Here is an 11,403-nt window from a genome sequence, read left to right as displayed (position 1 = left end):
TGCGTACATTTAGTTGAGAGCAGATCACCTGTACAAGCACAACACTGCTTGCATACAAATGCACCCACATGTCGAAATCTCACTCAAAATGTCTCATCTCAAGCTCTCGAAAAAGTAGTTTCATTTCTCTAACATTGACACTACTTCAGAAAATTTTAACGCTTTAACAAACTGCTTTAGGAACAGAAAACGGTTTAGACATTATAAGGCCTTACCATCCTTACACAACTATCAACATATTCAGCCAGTATTATTTAAAACTTTTATTAGTTGGTTTGGAAAACATTTTTAACCTCTGTGAATAAGATGTGTATTTAGCTCTGCTTAAGCCCTAGTCCAGCAAAGACCTTTTCAAACGCAAGCATGGGATTGTTTGAAGTGATCCAAGTGCTTTGCTGGACCACGGCCTTATTCCACAATTCTCAGACGTCCTGTTCATGACTAATCAAGGCTTCAGAATTGCTCCTAGTATATTTTACTGACAGACTTTTCCATGTCAGCTTAAAACCAAGGAGGATATGTAAGAAAAATTTCCTACTGTCTTGCACCTCCCTTCACTCAGGTTTTAGTTTATTCCTGTCCACCAAAAAAACCTCCCAGTTAGATATGCTGGATTTCAATTTCTTAAGGTACTTTTTTGGGTCTTTTTCATCTTGTTCATTCATTGTACTTAGCTAGTTTTAGCCTAGGTATGATGTTCATGGACTGCAGTTCTTGGAATAAGAGTTTACAGGCATAAGGTATGCGCAGAGAAGACACGTGACAAGATGATTTGCAGTAGTGGCACCTAGGGAAACAAACAAAAACAAAGTTAGAGTTGGTCCATAATTTCTCCTGAAAAAAAACCAATTACCACTAGCTACTGATGTTTTGTTCATCTGCATTTAAACACTGGCCACAGTCCTAGAAGCACCAAATGCCTGAGACACATTTTAGTGCTTAAGTCATAGCTTTAAGCCCTTAAATAATTTGACTGAAGTCAACAGGAGCCTAATGTTAAACCTGCACTTTTCTTGGAGAGCAATCACAATGCTCAAGAGCTAACAGGACTGACTTCTGCTTCTTCAGCACTCACATAAATGTCAACACAAATTCAGCACTGCATAGTGACAGAAAGGAGGTGAACATAGCCAAGTGTTTCTGAAAAAAATGGTTAATGGTCCAATTTTGGTGTTATATGTATGTCACAAAAAGCGTAGTCAGGAAGAAAGAAGGTTTTTAATATGCAATTTCACCCTATAATGTCTCAAATTATTTCACTTTCCAGAATAGAGGCACTTCTCATCTTACATCTTTAAACTTTAGTCAGGATAGAAAGCCAGTAAAACTGCTTTAACACATATTCTTTGTGCTCTTTGCTCTAATGATCTTAAAATTCAGGGGGAAAAGGATTTTTTGTCATCTAGATATAACCTTGACTATATAAAGAATAAATAGGCTAGTCAGCCATCTTTACAGTATTGGGACTCAAATTCAGTGGTGGTAGAAAATGTTTCTTATAAAAATCAGTTTCCAACCTCCCTATTTCTTCATTCTCCTGTCTATCCCATCTTCTGGTTTTGGAGAGTTGAGAAAGACACTCCTCTGGGAACACAAAAACACAGCACTTCCTAATGGTCTAACAAAGCTCTTTTTTTGTTCCTGTGCTTCAAATTTGTATTTCTGGCATAAAGTCTTAACAGTCTGAAGATCCAATTAAGGAAGAATTAGCAAAACTCCTGCAGGCTTCTGTGGTACAGAATGAGGCTGACAGCCAATGCAGGTTTATAACTACTCCCCGAGTCTGTATTTATAAGGATAGGTACATTTTATGGTGGGAGAAATGACCTAAATGGGAGCCGTTCTCCAGTGATGGGGAGGAAGCAGCTGCTCTCAATGGGAGCAGCCTTGCAGGCTCTGGAAGCCTGATGAGACACAACCTTTCTGCTGTGGGCACATGTCTGGCATCTGATTACAGCTCCTAGGACTGAGGAGGAGAGACTACTCACTGCACCCAGGCTCAAAGCTACATGCATCATTCTGGGCCTGCTTTGTACTAGATGGGGACCACCCAGAAAGGTGCACAAAACTCCAACAAACAGAGATCACAGAAACAAGTACTTGAAAGATCATGGGGTATTAGAATTGACACTAAACTGGTCAGGAAAAGGCAACTGTGCCATTCAAGGCTGAATCTGGACTAGTAACAAAATTTTTTCTTCATGTGTATTTTAAAATGTACATACTGGAGAGATCAGAATAACTCCTCAACTTATCATCAAAAAAGGACCAAATTCTGCTCATTGCATTCAGTGGAGTTCTGCTCCTGAGCATGTGTACAACAGCAAAGTTGGAAAATTTGCATAAACCCAGTAAATCAGAGTAAGTTTCAACTGCATTTTTTACAGGGATAAATTCTGTCACTGCCACAACAGCCCCCTTCCCTGTGAAAATACCAGTTCAGGCCCCAACACTGATCTGCTGTTACTATCTTGCAGAAAAACGTACCCAGGGGCTAGTCCTTGTCTGCGAGGAAGGGCTCATCCTCCATAAGACAAGTGCCCTTAATGCTAGCCACAAACAATGTTTCTAAAAGGTTTCTTGCAGCAATGTCTTATTAATGCCTGAGTCACTGAAAAGGCCCATTTGGAAGTTTCTCTTAATGACTTGGTCTCTACTGTGATGCTCATTACAGGGCCACTTGCTTCAGCTACTAGTAGACACAGTATAAAATTTAGCAGAAACTCTCTTATTGATTACTCTCACACATCAGACAGCTTTTCACAGAATCAGATTGCAAGAATGTCTGACTCTGTCTGAAACAGTAGTTTCTTTCATGATAATTTAAGGAGTTACTAAACTTTGCTATGAACTTCAAAAAAAGAAATATATTAGCAAGACTTTAAAAATAAAACGTAGTATTACTTCTAAAGTTCAAATTGCTAATTTTTTTCAAGGTATTTTTACATCCTGTGGACTCTGAAAATCTTAAAGGACTGCTCTAAGTCAAGGTCTTATTGAAAAAATAATTGAGCCACATCTGCATGTGAGAATTTTTAAACGCAATGCTTTACACAGCTACAAGTGGCTGGTTCCTTGACTTATGGCATGTCCTTCCTTTCACACTACTTCCTACAATTGTTATTTGCATTGCAGTAGTTTTAAGAGACCTGGGTCAGAAAAAAGCCTCACTTCTTACATACACTGAACACACACTCAAGAAAAACAGGACTCTCAAAAAGAGTTACGGCACAAGAGCCAGCAGGACCATGCCCAGCTGAAAATCACCAATCACAACAGGATGCCCAGAGCAAGCCTCATCTCTGCTCTGGATTACACACATTTACCCACCTCTGTCTGAACCTTTGCTCCACCAGGAGCAGAACTGCTGCTGCTGTGAGCAGACAAAGGTGGTGCTTGGTTTCTGGCCAGAAGCCACATGCTTCAGAAGAAAGGTCTGACCAAGAGCAGAAACAGTAGCTGTCACTTTTACACATCTACAAACTGAGAATATACCTTACTTTCCTACTTCATTATATCATGGAAAAATCACTCTTGAGGCACTGAAGTGAATAAAGTCCAATTTCCTGCCTCTCCCAATAGATTGATACTGATATCCAAGATGCGGCATGTTTCCAACTGTGCCCTTTTGAGATTTAGAAATTAATCTTTCTCCTCCTCCTTCCAACTCTCCATCTTTCCCCAACAGAAATATTGGAGTAACTTGTAACTTGAACATTTAGTTTTTCTTCCCTTAGTGATGGGATTTCAGGTCACCTGTTTTTGCAAAGCTTGCAAGAACATTGTATCTCAAATTCCTATTGGTCTCACGTGTCTGTTTTCTGCTTGGTTAGAACAAAACCAGGTTAAAGCAGAACACTTCCCTTACCTCCAAGACTATAAAAAGAAGCTTGTCTATCTTCTAATAATAGTGGTGTATTTTCAGCATGCTACAGGGCAACTTTAAATCTAACATCTCAAAATTGCTGAAGAGAAAAGATGGTTAAAGTAAAACCCAGTGTGCTACCTGTGGTGAGCTCCACACAGCTTTGACATCCAGTTTTACGCTTCCTCTACATGAAAAACCAGTTTGTTTGCAGGAGACCAACTCAGTACTGGGTTAGGTGTCAGAGTAAGACAGCAAGACCATTAGCCAGCCTAGAGAGAGGTTTCCTAGGGACAAGGCATTTAGGCAGAAGCCAGCTGAATTTCCAAACAGACAGCTGCTTCTCTCTCAGGCTCCAACATGGGATCAGTGCATTTGTCTGATGCTTTGAGGAGGAACTCCTTGTTTCACAAGACGACAAAGCAAAAGGCATTTGGGAGGGGCACAGCTAAAGAAAGCCAAACGCATGGGATTATGAGCTCCATAGCTAGAGAACAGGAAAGCAGGGAATGTTGCTTTCTTCTCCTCTTTTTCTGTGCCCACTCTCACTCTTCAGCCCTGGGAGGTTCAACATGGGATTGTACCATAAGATGTGTGACTAGCCCAGCCAGTAACCTCATTTCTGATGGCAGAAGCATCAGGTACGTTGACACTGCTGTTTTCCCCTTTTCAAAAAATAGATGATATATGGGATTGGGTGTTTGATAATCTTTTGCACGGGTGGGATGGAAAGTCAGCAGTGGGATGGAAGGACAGCAGACAGACTGAAGGGAACAGCCTGGCTGTGGAAGAGAATACCTGTGCCCCCACAACAGGAGATATCCCTGGCCCATTGACTACACACTCAATTCAGTCCTAACTTCAACCAGACCAAAATAAAGAATCATTCCCTGTCACCGATTTTCCAAATACCCATTTTGAACATTGACACTGCTTTTAAATGAAATGCATGGGACTGTTAATTGGTGCCTGTGAGCACTTGAAAACTGAGAAGTACTGCAACCAAGGGCAAGGTTCCATTACACAGAAGGGCTTGAAAACTTACCAGCCAGAGTACCCCAGCAAGCCACACTGTCCACAAACATCCACTTCGAAGGCATCACTTGAAATCATCAGTCTCTCCAATAAAAGCATGCTGGCTCCATAACCTATCAAACAATCCCGTTCCATCTCTCCAAGACGTAAACCACCATCGCGGGATCGACCTTCAGTGGGTTGCCTTTGAAATAAGCATTTGAGAAAATGCAGTAAGTATTCAAAAACATACATTCTATGACTCTAGCCTGCCTTCAAACTGCAGGAACACCACAGCATCAAGGGACTTTACCAACCAGAACTGCTGATCTTACAAACATGTTGCTCCTGTACCTGCAATATGATGCGGTTCTGTAAGTGGCAACTGCAGCATCAGGCCACAGATCTTTACCTCACAAAATGTAGCTGAATAAGCGAAAACAAAAAGATTTCTAAGAGAATCCAAGACAATCTGGACACAGATTTGGCACTCTTTCTTGATGAGACATTATCATTTGTAGCTAACAAAATGAAACAATTTTCAGCAGCTAATGAATCAATCATCAACCTAATGTTTCAGCTGAACTACAGCTAAGACTAATTTCTAAAATAAAGATGGTTTTGATATGTGAGAGAATATCAAAATAAATCAGCAAACAAACAGTACACATATTGCTAACTCGTGACTGAAACACTATTTTTTTTTTAAAGTGACATTTATCTAGTTTATTTTTTTCATGTATGATGATTAATAGACTAATTTTTGTGTTCTGTAGGTTCCTCTACACAAGTCAAACTCTTATTTACTGTCCGAGGGGACTCACTGTCCTTATGGTGCTAGAGGAAAATTTTAATAAAGCAATCAAGTATACACTAAAGATTTTGAGGTAAAAAGATAAAGTACCATATATTATCTAACATTAAGACTGCTTAAGTCAATTTTTCTGTTGGACACAGTCAAAATTTCTATCCTCTTGTTTGTCATACTGCAAGTTCATAGTATCAGTTCTACTCTCATGTACTACATCACAGTGATGTAGTACTTAGGTTGCAAATATTAGAGCAAACTATGAGGCAAAACCAGTCCTGAACTCCTGCAGCACAAATATACTGCATGCATTTTAATAAATATTTCCATCTCAGTATATTCCCTGAAACATGACAGCAAAGAGAAGGAATTTAAAAGATGTTACTGAGCTTCACTGCTCCCTGAAACCTCATGTTTATGTGCTGTTTCTGACACCTGTAGCAGTGTAATACACCTAAAATATTCAATGACAGATCTGGCCCAATAGTTTTGGAGTATATTTTGTTTCTATTATTTCAAACAACAGAATTTGTTAAGCTTACTAAAGATATTAATAATAAGGTTTTGCCAACTTCCTGAAACTCAGAGAAAAGAATTTATAAAAGCCTTCAACATCTAATAATCTTTTGTAACATGTAAAAAGTAAGCCTAATTACCAGACCAAAATATCTCCTAAAGATGCAAGTTGTATTTGTTTTTAGGGGGAAGTAGTTTCTCTTACTCTGACCACACTGGAACCTTAAAACTAATCTGCTTCTAATTCAAATTGTCCTTTTCATTCATATAACCCTCTGTTTTTCCCACTGTGGGGAGAATGGATAGAAGTTGTTTACATCCTGATTAAACTCCTCAGGGCCCCCTCCCCAGATGATGGCACCATCACTGTTCAGATGCTGCTTTAAAGGACTAACCCTGGGGTGAATGCAGTTTCTCTTCTGAAGTGCCAAGAGGCAGATTTTAAAAGAAGTTTGGACCTCTAATGAATCAGGCATTTGCTACAGTGCTAGAAGTGCCCAAGTTATTTTTATGAACTGACTTTTATAATACTACTTAATGCACAAGTCTGCTTTCAGAAGTTTCACCAGGTGCTGTTCTACAGGACAAAATGACAAAATAGCTTTATAAATGTGAGCCCAAATAAAGTCTCAACTCAATTATGGGAGGATAAAATCTCTGGAAAAGTTATGGGGTCTCAACTCCATGGGTAGATATGCCACGGGTCTTCCAACAGATACAGGGTGAAGATTTTTAAGGAAGATGAGATTCCATTAAAAAAAATACAAAAAGCTCTCCAAACAACAACAACAAAAACCCACAACCAAAACAAAACCAAATTTAACCTTTAGCTGTTAAGTTTCACTCCCACTGTCAGCATGATCTCATTGAAAGAAAACAAAACAAAATCCTGCCTACCTAAAAAGTAGTTTTCTAAAGTACCAAAAATTTCAATATTGAGATTGAGCCTTTGAAATGAGTCTATCTTCTGCTTCCTAAGATTATCAGATTCTTCTTCCAGCTCACATGAGTTTTAAAATTCCTCATACAAGAAGTTGTTTAAAATGTTAAAACAGTACTTATAAAGCATTTGTCCTTCCCCTTTCCCTCTATACACATGTACACTGCAGCTGTTGCCCTGGGCAACTAACTTCTTTCTTTACTCTAAATACAACATCAGAAAACAAAGCAGACTCCTGAAAATAAAGATTGGGAGTATCATTAAAAAGTGATATTTTTAATGTTAAGGAAAAACGTAAATTCTTAAAATGCTAAATAAAATGCAGTGACTCTTTAAATAAAAAAATTAAGTGATCATTCTATTTAACTGTTGCCTTTAGAAAAAAAATCATAAACAATTAACTTCAGTGTTTTTAAGCACATTAAGAATTTATTTGCACTAATTCTGCATTTTCTGCAAGAACAGTGGGTTCAGCTGAATGGTCTTATTCCTTGTTTCACTGGCCAGTGGGGGAAATAAGAGCCCCATGGTCTCAGCAGATCTCCCTTGTGCCTGCCAGGGACAACTAGTGGCTAGCTTGAAATGGAGTTGTTTGCTGAAACACTGATCTCCAAGAAGTGGAACATTACCTAAAAAACACTGCCTGAAGGAGGAGGGCATCCTGTGCTTGCAGAGCCCCAGAGCACAGAGAGGAGCCCTGACCGGTGCTTGTCCCATTGCTCCCCTGCAGCACAACAGGACCTGGCACATCTGACATGTCCAAAAGACACACAGGTGGCAGCTCTGACAGTGTCCATCAAAACAGCTACACACACAGAAAGCTGATACTGCTCTCTTGTAAGAAGCATTAACAGCAGCTTATCTATTAAAAAGATTTAGCAGGACTGTGTATCTGGGCAACACCACCACTGTTATACATTAATTGTCAACTCCCACAGCATTGAAATTGAGGATTGCATTTCAAGTACCAGTCCAGAGGGCAACATCCTGGTGCGTTTTGACCGTGTTAACAAAGAGTTCCGCTTTGCAATTCTGCAAAGTCTTGTTTTAATCAGAACAATAGTTAGAATCAGTGATGATCAAGAAGCTCCAGTATTCTGCCTTACTCCAGATGGAAATACAGCTTTGCTCTGTCACTTAAGGTACATTTGATATATAATAAAATGCATTTCAAGGCAATGACAGCCAAATTCCACACTGGAAGCTGTTACATGATTACTTGTAAAATCAAAAAAGAATGTTAGATGGAATCTACTCTCCAGGAAGTGCAAAGGATGATAAAACAATAGCGAATGTGAAAGCTGGCAATGCAGACTCTCGCAGCAGAGGCAATGGCAATAACAAATGTTTAATTATTTGAGGAGAAAAAAGAAAATTCCTGAAAGACTAGTCAAGAGGCAGCATAAATTGAACATCCACTAGCTTTCCTGAAAGTCAAATAAGGAGGCCTAGTTACATAGTGTGATGCCAGTGACTGAACAAAGAGTTTGCAGAAAGTAAGGGGTGGGGGAAATCACACAACCTTCATCTTTACATATAAACATTACATTGACTTGGTATTTAAGTTTCATTTAAATTCAGTATCTCTAAACAGCTGAGAAGTTGGGGAGGCAATACAAAGGCAGATCAAGGGATTTGGGTAAGCCAGAAGTTCCAGTAAATCCTGTGTACTGTAAGCTAAGACAGGGAGTTTTCATTTTCATGTGAAGGACCAATATAATGCTTAACACACTGAAGAACAGAAAATGGGGCAGACAGCCTCTTTTTTGGGAATATAATTTATGTTCATCTAAGCAAGCAGCTGTGGTTGTGCTACACCTGCTTTTCTCAATGTGGTTGATGAAAAAGTTCAGACAAGAATTACACAACCTTTTCATGATTTCTTTCCCAGTTCAACCACTGGTATTTACTTCCATGGAAAGCATGAGTTTGTCCTATAGACAGTGTGAGGTTGGAAAGCAAAGGCATGGGAAATATGCAATGAAAAGCCAAAGAGGAAGATACCTCTGTATCAGGTACAGCAGAGACCTGCCCCTCCATTCTCTAATAGCACATCAACAGATAGAAGCTGCATTTATTAAGAGCTGTTGTGCAGCCAGGCAAAGGAAAAGAAGTGGATCCTCACATGGCAAGAGGCATAAAAATAAACTGAGAATTAAAGAATATGAATCACATTTGTTATAGGGAAGAGTAAGGGTGGGATAGACATGACTGTGCTTGCATCTTAAAAACAGTACAAAGATTTCTAAGGTCAGAATCAGTAGAAATTTTGACTGGTCACAAAGAAGAGTACCACCATGCAGGAGGTGAGGTATAAGGGTGTACACAACAGCCCAGAAAGACTGACAAAGGACATTTGGAATAATCTTTGCTAGAATATTCAAGATTAGCTGGAATTTAATTTTCTGTCATGTTTTAGTAAATAATCCGATTGTGACAGAGAGAGGTGAACTAAATGACCACTTAGAAGCATCCCCAAAGCAAAGCCTGTGGCACTAAACTCTTTCTTGTGAGCAAGGAATATCAGAAACTTAGAACGTAAGTGCAAGCAGACATAGACCTTGGCTTTAAGGAGAAAAAGTAAGTAGCACCAGTAAAAACAGGAGGCTTCAATTTCCCCAAAGGGTTTATCAAAAGTATGTTGAAATAGTAGACCATACTTAAAAATTTCTCCTTCTACTCATAAGTGATTTTGTAAAAGCACAAATGTTAAAATACTGCCTAAAATACCTATGATATGAGCAATTTGACAGGAAGGGCCCACAGTGTGTACTGTGAACCAGCAGATGGTGTTTTTACCAGCTGCTAGCAGAAGCTTTAGAAGCAAACTCAAGTTTTGGATCACATAGAGCACACCTGGGCCTTTAGAACAACCTCCTGCCACAGTCTACTGCGAGAATTTTTTGTCTGCAACAGTGTAATAACAGTTCTTAGCATTTTGTGCCAAGTATCACAAGGTAAACAAACTTTGTTCTATAGCCATCAGTCAGCTGGGAGTACCTCTGGATGTACACAAGAATTTTGTGCTTAGCCTATAACAATACCTGGTGAGCACTGCTCTGGGTCCTCGAGCTCTTGCATGCATTTTATCCAACACCATGTGCTTCAGTTTCTGGTAATACACAGGACCAAAATAAATATATGCTTCCAAAGGTTCTCTGAAAGAATAAAAACCAAACAAAACCAATATCCACAGTTAGCACACATTTACCTGAAGAGAGGCAAGAGTGTCATGTACAGGAGAAATGTGAAACAATTTGGAAATCATGAGTCCTAGAAAAATGTGTTTGGACCTTCTGGGCAATCATTCTGAAACCCCTTCCAGGGAAATCTTCTGAACACAGGGGCAGTACAGTGCCAGCACCACATGCTGCTGTCTCCTCTGCAGCAAGGAACACGCTCCTGAATTCTGGTCTTACGTTGTGCAGACATGCTGCTACAGCTGCAGGTACCTGTTTCAGCTGTCCCATGGTCCCTCCTCTGTCTGTATCCATACAGGAGTGTTTCAACAGTGTCATCAGTAGCCAGGAAGGACTGTAAATGTATCAGACCCTGAAGAGCGACTTAGGCTATTTCTGTTTACATTCCTTCACAAAGGGAAGCATATATGTAAACAAATACATCCAGCATAAACGCTCAAACCATTCTTTTTGTAGGAGCACTTTAAGAAATTTGCATTTGCAGGAATCACTTAGCACTGGCACACTATGAGCCTGACAGTGTTCTCACCCACTAATTCTCCCTGCACAGCACTCTGAGGCACAGCCCAAAACCCAGATGGGTGAAAGCCCTCCTTGAGTGGCTGTGCATCAGCACAGCTGCCCCGGCAGCACTGCTCAGCAGCTGCATCCAGGGGACAAAGATCGCTGCCCTGGCTGGCACTGGGGGCTCAGATGAGCTGGGTTAAGGGCTCTTGAGAACTGTATTTAGGCACTTTCATCAGCTTGAGAACATCTGTAAGCAATACAGAGGGTGTTACTCCATTCTGTGAGCTGGAGTAATGGCTAAAGATTTCTGTGTTTAAAACACCCCCAACTGTAAGAAGAGTGTAAGTGCCTAAAGATCAGAAAGCAACAGTGAAAAGCACTCAGTCATTTCCCAGCTACCACCTTCAGCACTAAGAATGTCCAAATTTAACGCAGACAGACAGACAGACTCAGCATGGCCACTGATTTGTTAGAGAAAAAAAAAAAAAGGTATGTGCAATGTAAAAACAAGCAGGAGACAACAGTATTGCACTTCCCTTTCAGAGTCATTACT

The 11,403-nt window shown here is 39.9% G+C and overlaps 1 protein-coding gene across 1 annotated transcript in view; it reads right to left on the bottom strand.

The window, feature by feature from the left end:
• Window positions 1-248: 248 nt before the first annotated feature.
• POLR3B (RNA polymerase III subunit B) overlaps window positions 249-11,403 on the bottom strand; it is a 72,681-nt gene continuing 61,526 nt past the window's right edge. Inside the window, exons 26-28 of the mRNA XM_042050777.1 lie at window positions 10,188-10,301; window positions 4,911-5,084; window positions 249-787 (exon numbers count right to left, since the gene is read on the bottom strand). Of these exons, the coding sequence (XP_041906711.1) occupies window positions 658-787; window positions 4,911-5,084; window positions 10,188-10,301 (418 nt within the window). The 3' untranslated portion in view covers window positions 249-657. The remainder of the gene's footprint in view (window positions 788-4,910; window positions 5,085-10,187; window positions 10,302-11,403) is intronic.

Source organism: Corvus kubaryi, unplaced genomic scaffold (genome assembly GCF_017639235.1).
Source record: "Corvus kubaryi isolate FWS band 111438036 unplaced genomic scaffold, C.kubaryi_AGA036_p1.0 74, whole genome shotgun sequence".
Classification (NCBI taxonomy): domain Eukaryota; kingdom Metazoa; phylum Chordata; class Aves; order Passeriformes; family Corvidae; genus Corvus; species Corvus kubaryi.
This window is presented reverse-complemented; position numbering and strand designations above follow the sequence as displayed.